General features: G+C 37.0%; 1 protein-coding gene across 10 annotated transcripts in view; it reads right to left on the bottom strand.

Moving 5' to 3' along the window:
• The window catches only part of HERC1 (HECT and RLD domain containing E3 ubiquitin protein ligase family member 1), a 179,421-nt gene that overhangs the window by 53,116 nt on the left and 104,190 nt on the right, over positions 1–22,115 (bottom strand). For 7 of the 10 annotated variants that reach the window (XM_045822533.1, XM_045822531.1, XM_045822529.1 and 4 more), the window contains 10 exons: positions 21,613–21,768; positions 19,877–19,983; positions 19,231–19,341; positions 16,440–16,616; positions 11,455–11,694; positions 10,999–11,082; positions 9,102–9,622; positions 6,617–7,392; positions 5,166–5,364; positions 2,584–2,744 (listed from right to left, as the gene is read on the bottom strand). In XM_045822533.1, coding sequence (XP_045678489.1) covers positions 2,584–2,744; positions 5,166–5,364; positions 6,617–7,392; positions 9,102–9,622; positions 10,999–11,082; positions 11,455–11,694; positions 16,440–16,616; positions 19,231–19,341; positions 19,877–19,983; positions 21,613–21,768 — 2,532 coding nt within the window. The remainder of the gene's footprint in view (positions 1–2,583; positions 2,745–5,165; positions 5,365–6,616; positions 7,393–9,101; positions 9,623–10,998; positions 11,083–11,454; positions 11,695–16,439; positions 16,617–19,230; positions 19,342–19,876; positions 19,984–21,612; positions 21,769–22,115) is intronic. The other 3 variants (XM_045822534.1, XM_045822528.1, XM_045822530.1) reach the window with 3 other exon arrangements.

A 22,115-nucleotide genomic window follows, 5' to 3' on the forward strand; every position in this document is an offset into this window, starting at 1 on the left:
TCCAACAATCTGGCTAACATTGTTTGCCCCACCTTGGAGATCCCCAGATTCTGCTGCATCCAACTTACAGGCCCACCCAGGCTGTTAACAGACACTTTTCCACATGAATGACTGATCTTGGCTCATGCTCTATAAGTTCCTAAATCCCTGCAAATAAGCAAAAGCTGACCTCAGTGAATCCTTAGCCACTCTATCTCTTCAAAGTGGTCCCAAGCCTGGCATAAGCAGTAGCCAGTCTGGATTCACAGTTTGGCTTCACCTGGGAATCTCCAAGCCCAGCACACATAACAACCATCTCAAACTGCTTTATAGCTCAAACAGGGTAGCCCTGGACAAAACACAGGCAGGGGCTGACCTTGGCCTGCAGCACTTGGGAAACCCCAGGGCCTACACACCCAGTAGACAGCTAAAGAGCAAGTCGGAGCACCTCCAAACTGCCCCTGCACAGCTGATCCTCCACGAAGGGTGCAGGTTGGTGATCAGTGGTCAAAGCCAATCCTTGCAGCTGACTGGCCTGGGTACACCCCTACCGTTGACCTGCCAACAGCAACCAAGGCTCAACTGTAAGAGGAAGGTGTACTCAGCCCACACAAAGGACATATCTTGAGTACCAAGCTTGGGTGACAGGGGAGGCTGTGTCACTGGACCCTATGGGACATGTACTACATTAAGCCACGCTACCAAGACAGGGAGTCACAGCAGCTCTACCTAATACATGGAAACAAACACAGGGAGGCTGCCAAAATGAGGAGTCAAAGAAACATGGCCCAAATGAAAAAAAAAAAAAAAAATCAGAACTCCACAAAAAGAACTAACCAAAATGGAGATAAGCTATCTATCAGATGCAGAGCTCAAAACACTGGTTATAAGGATGCTCAAGGAACTTAGTGAAGACCTCAACAGCATAAAAAAGATCCAGTCAGAAATGAAGGGTTCACTAATTGAAATAAAACTTACAGGAAAACAACAGCAGAGTGAATGAAGCTGATAATCAAATCAATGATTTGGAACATAAGGAAGCAAAACAACCAATCAGAAAAACACAAAGGAAAAATAATCCAAAATGATGAGGACAGTGTAAGCAGCCTCTGGGACAACTTCAAGAGGTCCAGCATTCATATCACAAGGGTGTCAGAAGGAGAAAAGAAAGAGCAAGAAATTGAAAATCTATCTGAAAAAATAATGAAAGAAAACTTCTCTAATTTGATGGAGGAAATAGACATGCAAGTCTAGGAAGCACAGAGTCCCAAACAAGGTGTTTGCAAAGGGATCCACTCCAAGACACATCATAATTAAAATGCCAAAGGTTAAAGTAAAGATAAAGAGAGAATCTTAAAAGCAAGAGAAAAGAAGAGAGTTACCTATAGGGGAGTTCCCATAAGACTGTCCACTGATTTCTCAAAAGAAACTGTAAGCTAGAAGGGAATGGCAAGAAATGCTCCAAGTCATGAAAAGCAGGGACCTACAGCCAAGATTGCTCTATCCATCAAAGATATCACTTAGAATCAAAGGACAGATAAAGAGCTTCCCAGACAAGAAAAAAATAAAAGAGTTCACTATCACCAAATCATTATTACATGGAGTATTAAAGGGACTTAAGAAAAAGAAGATCAAAACTATGAACAATAACATGGCAAAAATATATATCTATCAACAATTGACTCTATAAAAACAAACTAAGCAAACAAGAACAAAGACAGAATCATGGAGAGCATTTTGATAGTTGCCAGATGGGAGCAGGGTATGCAAGAAAGGGTAAAGAGGTGAGGAGATTAAGAAGCACAAATAGGTAGTTACAGAAAAGCCATGAGGATGTCAAGTACAGTATAGGAAATGGAGCAGCCAAAGAACTGACACACATGAGCCATGGACACGAACAATTGTATGGGAGCTGCCTGAGGGAGTGGGAGGTGTTGGGTGGAGCGGGGCAAAGGGGGAAAAACTGGGACAACTGTAATAGTGTAATCAATAAAATATAATTTAAAAAATGTATGAAGTGCAGCAAAAGCAGTGTTTAAAGGGAAATTCATAGCACTAAAAAATGCCTTTATTATTAGAAAGGAGGAGGTTTGGTTGCCAGATGGGAAGAGGTCTGGAGAGATGAGGGGAAAAGGTGATAATGATTAAGACGTGCAGATTGGTAGTTATAAAATATTCATCAGGATGTAAAGCACATGATAAGGAATATAGTGAATAATATTGTAATAACTATGTATGGTGCCAGCTGGGTATTAGATACATCAAGGTATCACTTTGTAAGTTATATAAATGTCCAACCACTATGTTGCATACCTGAAATAATATTCAATGTCAACTGTAATTAAAAAAAAATATATATGTATTTTTTAAAGAAAAGAAGAAAGGTCTAGTGACTGATGTACTGCACATTATTCTTTCCCAAATAGCAATAATTCAATCTACAGATTCAAAATAGAGAAGACAGTTCAGTTTGATGGGGTGGACCCCCCTCAATTAAAATCACTGCTTTATCTTCAATGAAGACAAAACACAGTGCTTACATAATAGTCTCACACATCTGGAATGTCAAAAGAGGCTTGGGGTCATAGTGCATAACACACGTACCTGTGCGGTTAGCTGGCCTTGCTGACTGGGAATCAGGAGAAGTTAAACTCTGCCTCCTTCCTACTTCATCAGAAGGCGAGGTTGGTAACGATGATATTGGAGGAGTCTGTGCACGTCGTGTGGGAAGTACGGTGGTGGTGGGGTAACTAGAGAACATTTGCCTTTAAGAAAACAGCATGGTTAGTATAAAAATCTAGTTACAAAACACAAGGCAAAAGTAGGTTTCCAGTTGTTCCTATGAAAAATAATATAATAATTAATAAATAATAATACAAAAATAAACTCTGTGTTTTGAGAACTCACAGCTGTAAACCTACTTTTACCCAAACCTGTATATACTCACAGTCTTATGAAAGAATATGTGACCTGGAAAACTATACAAATTAGCTATAATTAATTGGGAGGGAAAAACATTCCATAGTTTAAAAATCAGTATCTCTTAAGATGCTTTTACTATCCCACTAATAATATCTCATCATTTGTTCAGCAAAATACCAACAACATAGCAGCTGGAGGAATACAGGAGAGCGATTAACAAAACAGAGTTTTAAAAATCCCTGCCTTCAGGGAACTTTACTATAACACCAAGATAACAGGGGTATTTTGGTAGGCATATAGCAGTTATAGAATAAAACACACTTTTCAAGATAGGTAATTTACAGCTACTTCAAATATAAATTCACTAGCTAGCCATGAAATTATTCACATGGATTCAAGGCAACAGTCTATAGGTAAGTTAGGAAGGAAACTGTGCAGTTACCCTGCACAACTGAAATATAGCATAAGAATAATATGCCAGCTGTGCAGAGAGAGCAAGGTATAGAGAGGCAGCCCCTCTCAGGCTGAGAAGGCAGACACTGGCTAAAGAACAAAGTCCAGGAAAATCCTGCTGACTGCTTTTTTGATTTGCCCAACCGAAATAATAACTTTTTAAGCATCAAGAAAGTACTGCTGATGCAGTCAAAAAATTGTGGTAAGACTGGATTTGTGTAGGGAGCAGTTGTTCCTGATTTTGCTCATGTAAAATGATATTCAGACAGGCAGAGACAATTATAGCTCTAATATAGTCCCAGCCAGTAACAGGGAAATGAAGACTGAGAAGAAATGAGGAGTCACAAGGCCTGGTGAATGCACCTGGGAGCATGACAGCACTATTAGAGGACTGAATCCTATGCCTGCACTACAGAGCTGAAAGGCAAAAAGGAGTCACAGTGCTGCTGACACTCTGTGGATGCCTTAAAAACAATATTAGAATATCCCATCCTTCCTCTCCTACCCTTTTCTCTCATCTTCCTTTCTTAAAAAGAAACACCATCTGGAACTGTGTTACTTAAGTGAGAGTTAAGAGGCAGATGTGTGAGGACTGGCCAATGGTAGCTACTAGGATTAGTATTCTTTCTGCCCAAAACTAGAGCCATAATTCTTAATGTGTGGTCATTGTATCAGAATCACTGGGGAAACTTGATTCAAATACAAACTATGTGCCCCACAAGATCTACTGAGAGAATTGTTGGGAAATATATCCCCAGGGCTTTAAAAAGTTTCCCGGGTAGCTCTTGTGAACACCAAAAATTAAGAATCATTATAATAATAGCCACTCTCTTCTACTCTCTTAAGATGTCAGTCTACACACTGGGGAATAATAATGACCTGTCAGTTAAGGGAAGGGGGGAAGATAGAAGAAAAAGGGAGACTATCCATTTTCCTTCTCTTTATTTCACATAAGCTCTAGGTGAGAGAGCTCACAAAATCGCCCCACCCTAGAGAGCTTCTCTCAAGGGTTTCATTTTTTATGTATACATTTGGCAAAGTGAAGCAAAAAGAAACTTAAATGTTATTCAAAATTTACAAATCTACTAAAATAGGTTTGACTGGAGAAACATCACAGACATGCTCTTTCATTTGCAAAGTAGACTTGCTTGGCCTTATAGTAAGAATAAAGGAATTGCCCAGACTGGCATAGCTCAGTGGATTGAGCACGGGCTGCGAACCAAAGTGTCGCAGGTTCAATTCCCAGTCAGGGCACATGCCTGGGTTGCAGGCCACGGCCCCCAGCAACCGCACATTGATGTTTCTCTCTCCCTCTATCTCTGTCCCTTCCCTCTCTAAAAATAAATAAATAAAATCTTAAAAAAAAAAAAAAAGAATAAAGGAATTATGCTTTAAAGGAAAAATAACCTGAGAAAAGAAAATTTATTTCATGGAGGTGAGCTCTTTCTTAAAGCTGTAACAGCTGAAATTCAAGAATTTACTTTCTGATGAAAAACATATTCAAAAGCCTAGACAAAAAAAAAAAACAAACCAAACTTGTAAGGAGATAGGGTCCTGAGTACCTGATTGGCAGATACACAGTTGATTAGTTCTGAGACACCAGTAACTAGCTGTGAGACTTGGGGCAAGTTGTTAAACTTCTAAGAGACATTTCCAACTTCAGTAAATTGGGTTTGACCATGTGACTCTTAGATTTCTTGTAGCTACAGAATGCCTTTGATTTAGTTGGGTACATTCTTAAGAAGAGAACAAGTGTGTGCTCATAATCATGGGCATCAAATACAGCACACTCTGAAGGTCAACTTCCCTACCTGAGGAGACTTAGTGGCATCACTCCTGGGGACTCAGACGCAGGCACTGTTTCTGTGTCAGTGACTGGAGTGGTGGCAGTTGTGGTGTCCTCTAGTGAGCTGCTCATAAAAGAAGTTGTGCTCGAGGCTGATGGGCTAGTGGTAACTGGGGTCTGTGCCTGCTGAGCTTGGTCACTTTCTTCAGTTTGTTGATCAATCTCTATAAACCAAGGTAAAAGTGAAGAAAGCAGTAAGGATTTGTTTTTTTGCAAATGTAACATGGGAATAGAAAACTATTAGCATTTAATTTGGAAAGTTTCTAATTGTATTTCATAATTATCAATTTCTATAAAAGATTCACAGAAAAAATGTTCTTACATATATACATTGTGTTCACTATTGTACTCATAATTGTAGATTGTATAGAAAAAAAATTTAACAAGCCCTTGTGATTATTCATTTCTTTTTGTTAGGGAAGGTCCTCTTAAAAACAAAAAAAAAAATAGTCTCACTTATGCATATTAAGATTTGACCAGAGATTCCTCAAAGATCATTAAAACTGTATTTCCTTAGCACTTTTATTTTGATGCCTATCTTTAGTCTTTAAACAGGCAAAGATGAAGACATGTAAATATAAGAATATGAAAATACAGACAGAAACTCCGTGCTCTGAAAAGGACAATGCCTTACAAAATAAACTACTCCTAAAAGTTAAAAAAGTAAAATTAGCTGCTACAAAGATAGCTAATTCTATTAAGGTTTGCTAAATTATGGCCATGTACTTTCATAAACACCACAATCTTAACACTTCTATTTTATGCACATGCACCTCTCTCTGTCTATTTACTAAGAAAGAAAGGATGGGAGTAAAAGAAAAGGAGAGGAAGGCGGGAGAGGAAGGAAGAAAGAATTAAAACAATGGAAGTTCCATGACAGCAAGCATCTTCATTTTGTTCATTGTTGATTCCCCAGAATCCCTGGCACATAGTAAACATTCAATAAATATTTACTGAATGAATCTCATTTTAATCTTAGAATTCATGTTATTTCCAAAGGTGATGATAGAAGATAAAACAAGATTGCTGTTATATACCATACAGACTCTATAATAAAATAATACTTTAAAATGTCTCTGAGAATTCATTAAAATAATACATATCTTGAACCAGATCAATAAAAACTGGAGTACTTTTTATGGCATGAAGTTAAATTTCAGTTTTACAAAATGTAGTAATTATTATTAAATTATAATGCTTTACAGGTCTAAAATAGAAAATTGTAAGTAGATTATTAATATAAAAGAAACAAAAAAAGAACTGTTCACCTTCCAAAGGAAAAATGGTGTGAATATTGCTTTGGCCAAAATTTTTTTATAAATCAGTTACAGAATACATCACTTTTGACAATTATAATTTCAACAGCACTGAAGCAAAAACAAACAAACAAACAAACAAACAATCGGATTAACATACCTTGCTTAATTTTGCCCCCAAACTGGTCTTCCAAAAGCCCACTGACCACTAATTTATAGATCATGGCTTGAGCTCGTTCCAGATCAGCTAATCCCAATGCTCTCTTTATGGGTGACCGCATGACTGCTCTCTTCACCATGTGTCGCATCAAGAACTGCAAGGCTGCACGCATTTCCACGTCTTCGTGCACAACTGGAGAGCTTGCACAGTCTGAGTTGTGGCCATTTTCAGCCAGAACTTTTGGTATCAGCAACAGCTCAGCATATTTACTACAGCCAAGAAGAGCACTAAGTGATTTCATAGCACCGAGGTAGAGATAGGACAGCTGGACTGCTCTGATTTCTGACTGGGGTATGTCATGGTTTTTGGACACATGTTCATGATTCTTTCTCTTTCCTTCTGTTATTTGGTGTTGAGATTCCACACCTGGCAGGGTTGGATCTAAAGAAAATGAAGCTATTTCATTTTCTGATTTGGAGCTTGTGGTACCCTGACTTTTGACATCATCAGATGTTAGACCTGTTCGCGTATCTAAAGCAGACTCACTCTCCATTTTCTGCTCAACATCCCCTTTCTCCTCAGATTCATGTCGGTGTTTCTTTTCATGTCGCTTGGTGCTCTGTTTGCCCATGTCTTCATGAATGCCAGTCAGATATGTGAGGTCCAGCAGCACAGAAGCCGTCAGGCCTCGGAATCGCGCCACATCAAACGGCAGTGGTTCACAGGGTTCCAGATTATACAATGGAGTATCACTAGGCGACCAAAAAGTTGGGAAGCTTTAATAAAGATCAGAATGACACAGGAAGAAGCAAGTGAGGGATAGACAGGAGGAAGGTACAGAAAATAATGTAGACAAAATAAGATGTATCATGTACACAATACAGAGAATCATTTCCACAAGCTAGAGAAGTCATTACAGACAGAAAAATGAGTCTATTATGAGAAAATGGGGAGATGTGACATTAAATGCAAAAGCAATGAGATGTGCATGTGCTTTCAAATAAAAATATTTACTATAATATGATATAAGCCAAGAATCAGCAAAATTTCTGAGAGCCAAACAGTAAATATAGTATGTGCAAAAGTAGGCTTATAGTTGTGAGTATATGAAACAGAACTTATTCTTGTATTATATATTTTTCCATATAAACAACCATAAACCTACTTTTGCCCACCTTGTATTTTAGATCTTGTAGGCCACACAGTCTCTACTGTAACCTTTCAACCCTGCCACCATAGTGTGAAAGCAGCCAATGATACACCTAAGTAGAATGTGGCTCTTTAACTTCATTTACAAAAACAGGAGGTAGGCCAAATGTTCTCTGACAATTACTGATGTACATTAGGTTAATACATTTGTTGGATTAACCTAAATCTTGGTTCTAACTTAATCTTCCTAATCTTACTGTCCTTTTGCCTCATTTTTATTTGTTTTAACTTAATTTATTTTGCTAATGTATATTGTATCCATATTAATAAGGCTTCATAAATTCTTTCTGAAACAAGGCAAAGAATAAAATAAAAGGAAGATATTTTCATGTAACACTGTAAAATTTTCACTGGTTTCTTAGCTTGGTAGAATGGAGGGAGGTAAAGTCCATTCACTTCTGAAATTGTGTGTAAACTTATTTATGAGTATTTTTCAGCTGAGAGGGTCTATAGCTACTGTTAGATTCTAAATCAGTACTGCCTCAAAAAAATCCTTGGGAACCACTGTTTTAGATATTATCCCATGTCATATTAAAGAATCATTAAGCAGATATTGAAGTTATATAATATCACCAATAAATCCCTATTTTCAAATGATAAAATTATGAATGTGTCCCCCTTATTGATGGAGATACTTGACATATTTCTTTTTAAACATATGAAGTTTCTATTTCACACAAATCCTATCTGACTATAAAACATATCTAAATGCTTTTAAGTACATAAACAGTTTGTGTCAAATATTGTAATTTTCATATTTATCCAAAATGTTGCACATACACTGAAGGGATAGAAATATCTGCTTAAAAAAAAAAGCAAGAATACTTAAAATCACAGATAATTCAAAATCTAATTTTAGTCACTCAAATGTTGCTGTCATATATTCAAAGCCCTCCTACACAAAATGTAATAGATTCTGCTGGCTGGTTTTTTCTATCCCAGTGAGTAATGGAAATGATAAGCAGGAAGCCAAATGAAAAAATAAAAAGAAGGATCCCAGTTAAACCTAAACTAGTGAGCCTATCACTTCTTCACAAAACAAAACAATTAAAAAAAAACTATAAACTTTACAAACTGCTAGTATTCTAAGGAACACAGAATTAGGAAATATTTCTTTATGAAATTACAGTACTCATACCCACCTATATGAAAAAAAGTATTTTAAAAAGTTAATTGGCAGCTCACCTAAAATACATAGCTACTCACTGTCCACAGGCAATGGCCCATGTCACCATTAAATACTCGTTTGCTATAAGTGTAACTCAACAGATCGTACCTGATAGTAATTTCTGCTTCATCCCATTGGACCTTGGCAGACGTGCTGCCCTCTTTGACCACTCCCAGCAGCGTGGCATGGCGCCCAGTTTGCTTGTGAACACACCGACCTCCAACTCTAAGGCCAGCATCAACTCCTCCTATCACTGCCAGCACAGGCCACACCTCTATGCAAAGAGTCCTCAGCTGCGGCTCTGAGAGGTCAGCAAGGCCATGTCTATTATGTTTACCTTTCTCTTCCTCTTTGTTCTCCTTCTCCTCCCTCATTTCATTTTCCTCTCGGCTTTGAACCGAGCGGCTTTTCTTTAGCTTCTGACCTGACTCTTTAATACATATCTTAATTTTGTGCAGCCTTTCCATCATTTTTTTGTTAATGCAGTAAGTCCAACGGTCTGTTCGGTGAAGGATTCGGATAAGTTGAATAGTGGCCTCTGCCAGCACTGCTGCTACTGGACTACAAATGGGGTCTCCTGGAAGTAAGTCTCGTGGTGTGCCACGCATCTGCATATCACAAATTTTCACCTGTAAAAGAGAGTAGCAAATGTGAAATATTAATAGCTCTCCTAAATTATAAATTGCTTAACTTATAAATTAACAGCCTGAAATTATAACTTTTGAAAATTTAAAAATAAAAAGCAACTTTCAGAATTATAAATTCTGGCACATGTAATACTACTGGCTCCAATGAGGAGTGAGCAAATAAGGTATATGTGACTGACTCAATTTAGCCCTCCCCACTCCCCCCGCCCCAAAAAAAACCTTAGGATCTATTCTCTCATCCTCAAGACTCTAGAATAATACTGAGTCCTGGAACCATATTATATTGTTTAAGGGACAAAAAGATAAAATTATAAATCTAGATAACTGGGATGGTCCCTATTTGGACACACATTTCAAGTAAGATATATAGGGGTTATAAGAGCAAGGACTTGGGTTCAAATCATAACTCTACACAATCTTGGAAAATTATTTAATCTCATTAAACCTCAGCTTTTTCATCTGAAAAAAATGACACTAACAATAGTATCTAGTAGGTTATTTTAATAGTAATAGTAGGTTATTTTAAAAATTAAACGGGACTACGCACATAATGCTTATTAGTACAGTGAATGTTCAGAAGTGTTTATTAGTACAGTAAATGTTAAAAAAAAATGTTAACAGCCTGAAATTATAACTTTTGAAAATTTAAAAATAAAAAGCAACTTTCATGATTAGGATTTACCAAGTCCAGTACTTCCACTATTGAACTATTATATATGAGAGAGCGTGAAAACTTCCTAAAAAAAAGAATAACTAGAAATTCTGAAGATCAGACCTAGGCTATACAACATCCCCAAATGAAAGGATGGAGTAGAAAATAAATCTACCCACCAGCATAGGGAGACCACAGAGAAGATTGTCTCTGCCTGCGTTTTGGATGAGGAGAAAAAGTAGTTTATACTGAGAGGGTATCTCTTTAGGGACTGAATTTACACCAGCTACAAGATCTGAGAACCCCCTTTCAGCTGAATCAAAGAAAGACAGCTTCCCCATCACAACGGGAACTTCCATTATTCAGCTAATGATATCTGATTACATTTAAGATTATTTCTATATTTCACTCTCATATTCATAATTGCCAATAAACCAGATCATCCCTAAACTATTTCCTGTAATTCTTAGAATTGCACATATGCTTGGAAGTTGACTCACTCTATTAATAATGCTGGAATATCAAATAGTGTCTTAATAAAAGTAAAGGCAATTTCTAAAAGTAATCTAACCTTCTTCTAGAACAGTAAATTACCTGAGCAGGTACTTTTAATGGCATAAATAACTTGCAATTATTAGCTCTATCTAATGCTAACAAATATTAATAAAAAATTTTCTTTATGCTTTAGACTTGAGGTTTCATTTACCTTTTCCCCAGGGTTGCTACTATAGAACATTACACACGGGTACAACTCTGCTGCATCCACATCTTCAAAAGCTAATTTGGGTTCCTATGAGTGTGGCAGAGATGATGAAAAGGAAACAAAAAAATAGTTAAACTGATAATATCCAATCACATTAAGATTCAAAGTTCTTAGGAGACAGATCAAAGTTACTACAGTGAAATCTTAATCTTGCTAACCAAGGATATTCCACATATAATAAATGATACTAATTTGTTCATCTGTTTCAATAATCTTACTGGAATTTTACTGTCTTCCTGTTATTGATCTAGTGCTGATAAATACTGTAAGAACCAAAAGGTATCAGAGAAAAAGCAAAGAATAGACAAACTATAAGCTGAATAACTAGCACTTAAATAACCAAGTGGAGTGCAAATAAAAAAAAGAAAACATGCAATGTTTGTGAATGCATTTTAGTACCTCTCCATTTTTACCAAAGGAAATGGTCCTGGCTTCCATGTCCAACACACAGGTAATGAAATCTCCTTGAGTAAAGCTTGATAATGTCAGAGTCTGTTCTCCATTGTGATAGAGGTTACCACTGTAGGCCCGATAGAGCCACATATCTGAGGTAGTACGGTGGTTGAAGTCATGCACTGGCCATCGAGAAACTCCAACACATGTGCCTTCATTACCTCTGTTTTCCTTCACAATGTAAAACTAAAATGAAAACAGTAATGTTCACTAATATTCAAAACACCTGTTTATATATTATGAACTGTACAAACCAATAGAGAGAAATATGTTTATAAATAATATTGATTTATTTATAAGAACCTAATTTTATTTTTAGCCTAAGTGAAAATAACATACGAATGAAATAAATCACATCATTTTATAAAGATTTTTCAACAAATTTAACTTTTACCTTGTAGAACATTTAGTGCTTATTAAAAGTTTTCAATAATTGGCATTCATTCTATTGAATATTAATATTTTATATTAGTTTCAGGTGTTCAGCATAGTGGTTAGACATTTATATAACTTACAAGGTGATCCTCCCATAAGTCTAGTACTCACCTAATACCTTACATAGTTATTAAAATATTCCCTATGGCTTGAGTACTTATTTTAAATAAGCAATTTTAGCTTACATCTTAATTATGAATCTGAGGAAACATGTCTAGTCCAGAAAGTTGTTATTTTTAAAATTTTTTATTTATTTATTTTTAGAGAGAGGGGAAGGAAGGTAGAGAAACACTGATGTGTGAGACAAATATCGATCTGTTGCCTGTGGCACACCACAAACCAGGGACCTGGCCAGCAACCCAGGTATGTGCCCTGACCAGGAATCCAAATGGCAACCTTTCGGTTTACAGGACGATGCCCAACCCACTAGTCCACACCAGTCAGGGCAGTCCAGAAAATTATTCATGGGAAACTTCAATTCTTTGCATACAAATTTTCTAAGTACTCTCTTGTGTATACTTCTGTGCAGAAAAGAGTTAATGTAGCAGTCCTAAGCCTATTATCTTTAAAAAGTTATGCTTATAACCCTGGCCCCTGGCTAGTATCTGGGTATTCAACTGGTAAGCAGTTTCCTACATTGATACAAAACTTTCCCTAAGTGATAAGGGTGGTTCACCTGGCCCAGAATGTTTGAACATATGATGTGCTTTATGCTGAATACCTGCTTTCCTTCTGGAAGCCTGGAATTTTGGTACATGACAGGCAGAGTGCACCTTCACGACCAGCCACCAATAGAAATCTTGGGTGCTAAGTTTCTAATGGGCTTCCCTAAAACATCACACACATGTTGCTGCATTTTGTTGCTAGGGAAAGAGTGTGCTCCATGTTACCACTTATGGGAGGGAGAGACATAAGGAAGCCTGCACATGGATTCCTCTCGACTCCACTTGTCTCTTTTTCCCTTATTATCGAGCCATGTGTCCTTACTGTGTTGTTATAATAAATCTTAGTCATAAGTACAACCACACATTTCATCCCACAAGTCTTTCTAACAAATCTTTGAATATGGGGGTGATCTTGGGGGAACCTGACACAGTGGTGGCAAACATGGGACTCACTAGAGACTCCAACTCATTAAGATACAGTTACAGCGTTTCTTAGGGAAAGAGAGAAGTGGGGAAAGACACAGCTCTGGTGCCTGATGGCCATGGAGTCACACACATGTTATAAAACAGCGAGTTGTTATCTGTTGTGAAAGGTGTTAGTTATTTATGAAATTCAAAAATAACAGACCCATCCCCAAAACATGCACTTCAGGCAGGGAAATCACCAGCCTCTCAGTGCTGGCTGACTGAATCCCCTGGATGCTTTTGGCCTTGCCAGCTAAAGTGAGAAAAAATGAGAAGCCAAGGGGCATTTTGTTATTCTCTCCTCTAGATAGGAAAAGGGTCCAAATATTCCCAACAAATGGACTTCAGATGGGCTGCAGAATAAACATTAGCTTGCAGTTGCTCTTTCCTCCAGGTGTCAATGAAAGAGTTCAAAAATCCCTGAAGGTGAGTTTTGGGTAAACCAAAAACATGAGAAGTGCGGGTTGCTCTTTCCTCCGAAACAGAAGGAAAAGAGTATCTATCCATTTCCAGGGATAGAGCAAAGTTTTGGAAAGACCAGAGAAAGAAAAAGGCCATTCCAATTACTATTTTTTTTTTAGTTTAGACACTACCACTGCTGAAGCAGTACCTCTTGTCTAATCAATTAACCCTGTAAAGGCTAAATATATGCTATGGTAAACTTGGGATCTGATGGGGGAAGTAAATTTTAAAAAACAGCTTTGTTCTATGGCTACTGCATCTGAATGCAGGATAAAAATTCATAGATTTTTATATGCTTGTAACTTCATAAATACTAAGAAATCGTCCTGATCAATGAAAGCTGAAAGGAAAACATATTAGCAGGACACAACTTCCTTGTTTTTTGCAACTAGTGAGTAGACTGAAATTTAAACTCTTTGAGTACTGGAAACAAAACAAGTTTCCATAACTGATAATATTTTTTTATTATTGGAGCCTCTGGAAAAAGGAAGACAAAATAAAAGAGTAGCAATCTCCAGATGAAAACATATGGATACACTTTTAGAGTTGTAAGAAGTAGTTTTTAGTTGGCAATGAGTTCCTGTAAAATCAGATGTTTGATCCACAGAGGCTGACTGATGATTTTCCAGCCTGAATACCCATTTTGAGTAGGTACATTTGGACTCTCAGACTGACAAAGCTTAAAAAGGGCTTAGGAAAGCCTAGATTCCTGAATTCACAGATTCTAATTGCCTGGACCGGACTCTAAATTAAAACCTGATATCGTCTGCCATGGGCTGGTTCAACCCATCATGAACTGTGCTCAACTAAAGGCATGGTCCAATGAATAAAACTCAAACTCTGGGACTATTGCACATTTAAGACTCTTCCGTGGTATCATAAACTATGAAAACATCATGGCTTATGGCTGGACTGTCTGGGTCTCTTACAAAGGCCCCTGGGAAGGGGACACATTCTTAGATTTTTGACAGAGAAAGTGATTGCCTTGCAAACTTGTGAATCCTACCAAAAGCTGAAAGTTGAAGGAGGGCATACCACAGGGAGTATGACTCCTCCAACCACTTTTTAACAAATTAGACTTTCAACCTCTTCTTGGGGATGTCCCACTGCTATAAAATTATGTTCAGCCTTTTGATTTAGTTGCAGTCTGCCACAAGACACGGACAGACTGTCTCTACATGCCTCATCTTTCTTCTGATATACGTGCCTTAGTAGATAAGTTCTCCTTGGAAAGAGAGTGAGTAATCTTTTCTAGGCTGCTCACTGGATAAATAATTATGATACAAGGAGGTAGAAAATTTGGTAAACCTATTTTGTGAAAAAAATTTTTTAATTGGGATTTTGACCAATTCCTAACCTTTCTGGTTAAGTTGTATAAAAATGCTTTTGTGTGAAAACTATTTTGTCCCTCTTGTACCCAACCCATCTGGACAAAAAGTCTAGATGAAAATTAAAAATTACTGAAATAGTCTTCCAGTTATAATTTCTAAATGGGACACATGATTTTAGAATAAGGGTGAAAAAAACAAAAAACCCAGAACCTAGGGAAATATGGAGGAAAGGAGAGGGCATTAATGACCTTTGTTTTTCAGAACTGTATGCCCTCCTAGAAGGAAAAAGTATCCATGTTGTCTTAAAGCCTGTTTTGAGCACTTTAAGTTCAAACTGGCTGTTGAACCTTCCACCATGCATGACAGACTACTAAACGCAGAGGGTGGCGCCAGGTCCTATGCTTTCCACAGAACACCTCCAGATATCATCTACACTCTTAAGACAGATACACTAATGTCACAGACAAGCTAAACCATTTAACTCACTGCCTTTAGACAGTCCCTCTGAAACCAAGGACTCAACTTAATTATTCACACTGCATTGGGAACCGAGGGTAGGAGGTCACATTGGGTCCCTGTTAACTAGTTCTGGCTGATTACTATATATCCTGACTAGGGGTCACTAACAATTACAATCTCTTTGTTTCCGGGGATACCATGTATGCCCTCTGGGATTATATTTCTTGTGTATGCACTTATGATACTTATCTGAGCTCTAGACTGGCCAGAGCTGTGCTGTGCTAAACTGATGCCTAACCCAGTTTTTAAAAGTTAATACAAAAGCTTAAGGACAAAGTAACATGACTTTTTAATATAGATATTTATGGTCAATAACATTTGTTTTAACTGGCTAAGTCTAGGACCCCTAAAATGCATAAGTGAATTTGATACTATAGGTTGGTCTCATCCTGCTGCACAAAGCCCCGCTGATAATAATTTTACTGTAAAGACACAGTAGCCAAGAGATAAAGGGGTGGACTGTACAAAAACGGAGTTAACACAGTAGAGAGGGGTATTCTTAAAATGGTCTACTTGCAGTGTTGGCCCTTGGCTGACATTTAGGAACTAGATTGCTACATTGTTCCCTACACTGATAAAAACTTCCCCTAATTGATAAGTGTGGCTCATTGTGCCGAGACTGTTTGGACAATAATATAATTTATACTAAACACCTGCTTTCCTCTGGGAATCTAAAATTCTAGTATACCCCAGGCAGAGGGTATGTGAACAGCATCCAATAAGAATCTTGGACACAGAATCTCTAATGGGCTTTTCCAGGCAGAAATATCACCCCTGTTACTGTGCTTTCATTGCTGGGTACGCAATGAGAGGGACTACTGTGATTCTTTAACCATTCATTTTAAAATTTATGAGGTAATTTTAGAATTACAGAAGATGTACCAAAATAATAGAGTTCCCATATACCCTTAATTCTATTGCCATTTATGTTAACATCTTATATGACAGAATATTTACATATAATTTTTAAAAAGTGATTCCACACGTGTTTCAAAAGAACCTGTAAAAAGGAATAAAAGACAACAAGCTAAAAACTACTTGGAATTCTACAAACCTTCCACTGATAGCAACCAGAAGTTACTCCAGTTGATGCCAATCCATAGCCTTTTCCTCCACTGCCATGAGTTAAAATCTGTCCATTCTCTACTATGCAACACTGAGCTTTCTCTGGGTCAAAGGATACTTCTTGTATGGGGAGATTCTCATCTTCTTCCTCCAGCTCTCCCTGCTTCTACCAGAAAGGAAGTTGGTCAGTATTTTGGAGTAACCCAGATGTCAGTTAATATATATTCTAAAACTGGTTGGTTTGAGCCCACAAACATACCAACTACTATGCAGGCAATGGGAACACAATAATAAATACAGCATGGTCCTGCCCATGAAGAGCTTACAATACAATTAGGGGACAGAGAAACAAATAAATAACATCAATATTACAGTGATAGAGTAACAGCAATTACACAACAGGGATAGCAGCAACATTAAAGTTTAAATCTCTAACCATGCCTGAAAAGGAAAAGGTAAGCAAAAGAGGATGACTTCTGAGCTGAGTCCTGAATGATGAGAGGGCATTTAGCAGCTGGTCAAAGGACAGAAAGGCAGTATGTACAGCATGTGTCAAGGCATGAAGGTGCAACAGAGTTCAGTGATTTAAAATAACTGCAAGCAATGTGGAAAGTCTGGAAGATGAGACTGGCAGAAAAGGGGCCTAAAAAGAGAAAGAGAAGTAAAATTATAAAAGGCCTTGAATGCCATTAAATTTTACTCTAAAGACAATAGAGAATGCCTACAAAGCATGATTTGTTAGTAGATCACTGATCAGATTTGTGTTGTATAAACATTGCTTTGCCAGGAGTATGCAGGGTGAAAGCAGAGAGACCAACCAGGAAATTACTGCAAGAGTTTAGGTAAGAACTACTGAGGACTTGAAATCATTCATTCATTCATTCATTCATTCAACGAGAATTTATTAGGTATCTACTATGTGCAACGCACTACCAGGTACTACATATTCAGCAGTATATTAGACAGGTAAGGTCTCTGCTCTTATGGAACTTATATTTTGAAAGGTGAAGACAGGAATATCTAAAAAAGAAAATATCAGGTAATAAGTGCTACGTTGAAATTTAAAAAGGTGATGTAACAAGTCTGTGTAACAACTAACTCTAGATTAAGGATCAGGAAAGGACACTCTGAGGAAGTGATAACTGAGACATAAATAAGAAGTTAACCTCTGAGAAACATATTTGAGGGAAGTACTAGGTAGAGAGAATAGCAGGTGCAAAACCCAAAGGAAAAAAACAAGAAACTCAGTTTGTCCAAGAACAGGAAGAAGGCAAATTATTCAGAGTGTAGAGTAAAGAGGAGAGAACAAGAAATTCTAGATTTTATCCCAAGAATGATGAAACCCTAGAGGGTTTTAACAGGGGACCAACATGCTCTGATTTATTATTTCAAAAGATCACTGTGGATCCTGTGTAGAGAATGGATGAAAGGGAGTTAATAATGTAAGCAGAAAGACCAGTTGACAGCGGCTGATAATAGGGTCAATGGCAGAGGAATGGGGACATGAGCAAATTCAAGTTATGTTTTACAGAGGAATCAGTGAGACTTGAAGATTGTATGACTGGAGAAATGGGAGGGGAGAGAGAAAGAGAGAAATCAAAGATGACTTCTAGTTTTTTTGGTAGAGTTACTAAGTAGAACGATGAGAAAGCCTAATGAAGCAATAGGATGTGATTGAACTAAGGATACTACCAAGTATAAGATGCCTCTTAGGCTATTACTTAACTGGTAAGGCAAGTAGTACATAAGTCTGCAATTCAGAAAAAATGTCAAAACTGGCGTTAAAAGTTTGGGACTCAACAGCACATGGGTCTGAATAGGGTTTGGTTGGGTACAAGAAAGTGAATGGGGGTGACAACTGAGAAAAGGAAAGGGTCTTGGGACTAAGCCTTGAAATACTCCAACACTCAGATTGAATAAAAGAGGGAGAACCAATAAAAGAGAATAAGAAGGAAAGGCCATGATACTGAGACAGAAAGAAAACCAGAAAAAGTGTGAAATCATGAAAACCAAGAGAAGAATTAAGGTAGCTCTGTTCCTAGGAATTCAGGTCTGGAAAGCTAAGTATATGGTGGTATAACAACAGAAAAATAAAAATTAAAAAAAGGTGGGAGGACAAAAAGAGGGGAGAAAGGTTTCAGGGAGAGACACCTAGGCTAGCAGTTAAATTTGGAAGGCAATGCATGTAGGTCGGTGTGACTGACTGCTGAAAAAGCTAAGGATAGAACTCTGAGAACACCAGAGTTTGGGATGAAGGCAAGGAAAAAGTGGCAGCAAAGAAGAGACGCCTCCAGAAGGAATCAAGAATTGGCAGAGGATATATGAAGATCTAGGAGAAGGAAGTGTTCGAAAAACAACAGAAGACTACAGTTTTAAAAGGTCAAGTAAGATGTGGACAAAAAAGTGTACACTGTTTTTAGCACTTAACACTTACCTTTGTCATTTAAGTTCCATGCTTTGATAGAAGATAAACAATTGGATTGAAGAGATAACGAGATGTAAGAAAGTGACAAATATGTACAAGAGCATTCTGAGAAGTTTAGCAATGAAGGACAACAGAGAAGACAGGAAGGCTTCGTGATCTAAAAAAGGACTTTGGAGGTGAGAATGAGAGATGTTTATAAAATGAGGGTAAGGGACTAGTGGAGAAAAAGAGGCAGAATGCAGAAGGGAAATGGAATCACTGATAGAACAAGATCCCTCAGAGGAGAAGAAATCCAGAGACAGGATATTCATTCACTTGTGGTATTTAAAAATAACTTTTTGGAGGAATCAGTTACCTGTAGTTTTATTTCTTGTTCTTTTTCCTTTATCTGAATAGCATGTTTGGCCTGAGCAATGGGTGTTTCCCACATACAATCCGACAAAAGGGAAAATAAGCGTTCAACAACCTATTTATTGAAGGAAGAGCAATGATAAAATTTGTATAGGGTAATTTTAAATTTAAAAAAGATAAAATCATTCAACTATAATACTGAGTCACGTGTGACATTTGATTACATCAATGTCCAACAGCTACTTTGGATGGTTTTAAGTTAAATACCTTTTTTAAAAAAAGAAACATCATTAACTCAATAGAAAGTGAGTTCCACTGTCTTCATGTTGCCTTACTACATAGACCACTGAACTGGCCAATCAACCTCACACATTTCTCTGTAGATGCCCAAAACTACTAAGAAATTTCACAGGTTTTCCTTTCCTTCTGACCTTGCAAGTATTCACTATCCTCCTCCTTCTTAAACCTCATTATTTAATTTCTCTCTCTCCTTGCTTGGAGATGAAATTATAAAGAAAGGAATCTCAGAAGTGAAAGTTTTGCTACTGAATAAATAATATATTTACAACTGAAGAGACTGTAAGTTAGATTTTGGCTGAATCATGTTGTGGATGTCAAAAACATTTTCTAACAACTTTAAAAATAGAAACCTGGGCCATCTGATCATCTTCTACACCCGATTCACAAGCTGGTAGCACAGCCTCAAGGACGTGAAGTGCAAGGAGCCTCGTTCTTAAGTTACCAACTAGAGGAATACCTGGAAGAGGAAAGACATTTTCTTAATATCACTGTGGCTTAAAGTTTAAATGAACTTCTTGAAAAAATATTCCTGAGGCTGCTAAGCATTTATGGGTAGAATGGAATTCATTTCAACCTCTTATCACAATAATTCTGGACTCATCCCACATCCATTAAGGTATACCAATATTCTTGTTTACATTTCAGTTTTTATGTACATAAAAGAAATAGCACTATAGTAACTACCTGTGCCAGGTACTGTGCTATGAATTTCATACATATTAACTCTGTTGATCCTCACGAATCCTATATTATATACTGATTTTACTGATGAGGAAACTGAGGCTCAGAAAAGGTAAGTAACTTGACCAAAGCCACAGAGCTCAGGAGAGGCAGAGGTAGAATTTTAAATAGGTCTGTTAATCCCTAAAGCTAAGGCTTACTATTCATACCCTTTCATTGCTTCTTCTCTATCTATGCCCTGACTGCCTCAGAAAGACTGTTAGAGTTAATGGGAATAAACAGTTTATACTCTTCTAAAGTAAGCAAAGGTAGAGACAGGATACTGATACTATTTATTATACCCATTACTGCAATAAAGCCAACTGAAAATAAGTGAATATCTGACTTTTCTTTATGCTCTAAGACCTTAATCTATACTACAGATTTCTCTTATTAAAGAGAAAAGAAAGCTGTTGTAAGTTATACTAGTTAAGAAAAACCAGTATATTGAGAATATGTACATATAAAATAACATGTACAAAAAAATAAAATAAAACAACATGTACAATGGAAGATTACATTATGTTTTAGCATATTTAAAAGAGTAGGATAATGAAAAAGTTCTGGAAATGGAGGCTAGTAATGGTTAAAAAACACTGAATGTCACTAAAATGTACACTTAAATGGTTCAAATGGGAAATTTTATTTTATGTATATTTTACCACCATAAAAAAAAAAACAGACTAGAAAAAGACTGACTAGATTTTTTGGCTCAGAACCAGGAATTAAGCTTATTATACAGAACTTTCATGGACAGCACTCAATGAGAAGTTACAATCAAAACACAGAAATCACACCATGATAAGAGTGAATGGACAAATTCAGGTTTGTATTTTGTTTTGCTTTCAGATTTGTATTTTTTTTAATATTTTATTTATTTATTTTTTAGAGAGGGAAGGGAGGGAGGGAGGGAGAGAGAGTGAGAGAGAGAGAGAAACATCAATGTGCGGCCGCTGGGGGTCATGGCCTGCAACCCAGGCATGTACCCTGGCTGGGAATCGAACCTGCGACAGTTTGGTCAGATTTGTATTTTGATAATCCAATAAGTGAGGTCATACATAAAATCTGTGCCAAATTATCATAATAAACATGATGTTCCCTGCTTATTTTTATTGCTATTATCTGAACAAATAAAGCCAAGTTCTCAATGAAATCCTTGAACTTCTCCAAGGCTACTTTCTACTATTAATTCCTATCAATTTTTACTCCGAAAATTAGAGTTTTTATTTGATTAAATAAGTACTTAGAAAACAAGAAAAGTCTTGAAATCAACGTCACGTATTCAATGTTGTTAAAGTCTGGCATTATCTGACTAAAACGCACGTGATGTTTAAAAGTACTCTAAAACAAGGCAAAGGTCATGTACCTGAAGAACACTTCTGAGATGCTATATTCAGAAGTACCTCTGTCCACTTAGGGGAAGCCATTTTTGACTGAATTGCTTTTGAAGATACAACTCTGCGAAGAAAAACTAAAAAATCCCCCAGATGCAGTTCGGCTGCGTGCTGTTTTCTAAGTGCAGCTAAAGAGTGAAGAGACAAGTTTACATTATAATCAAAAGCCAACAAACAGGAAGCAGTCTTATACCAAAAAAGTTACATTTAGATTGCGGTAAACACAAACCTAAATTAAAATCTAGGTTGTCTGATGGTGAATTTTTAAAATTTAAATAACAGAATGGGAAAAGAACAGAAAATAAAGCCAACCTTAAAATATATTTCACCTCTGTTTACAATAGTGTGTTGCTAGAATAAAGCATGTGTACTTGGTTTTGTAAATTGTTTTACTGTTCTTCAAAAAAATATAGTTCTCCTACCCAAGCCTAGAATTCTACTGGATAGAATTTGAAGTAGATACATAATAAATCAT

This window comes from Phyllostomus hastatus, unplaced genomic scaffold (genome assembly GCF_019186645.2).
Source record: "Phyllostomus hastatus isolate PE091 unplaced genomic scaffold, TTU_PhHast_1.1 phas_scaffold_501, whole genome shotgun sequence".
Lineage (NCBI taxonomy): Eukaryota > Metazoa > Chordata > Mammalia > Chiroptera > Phyllostomidae > Phyllostomus > Phyllostomus hastatus.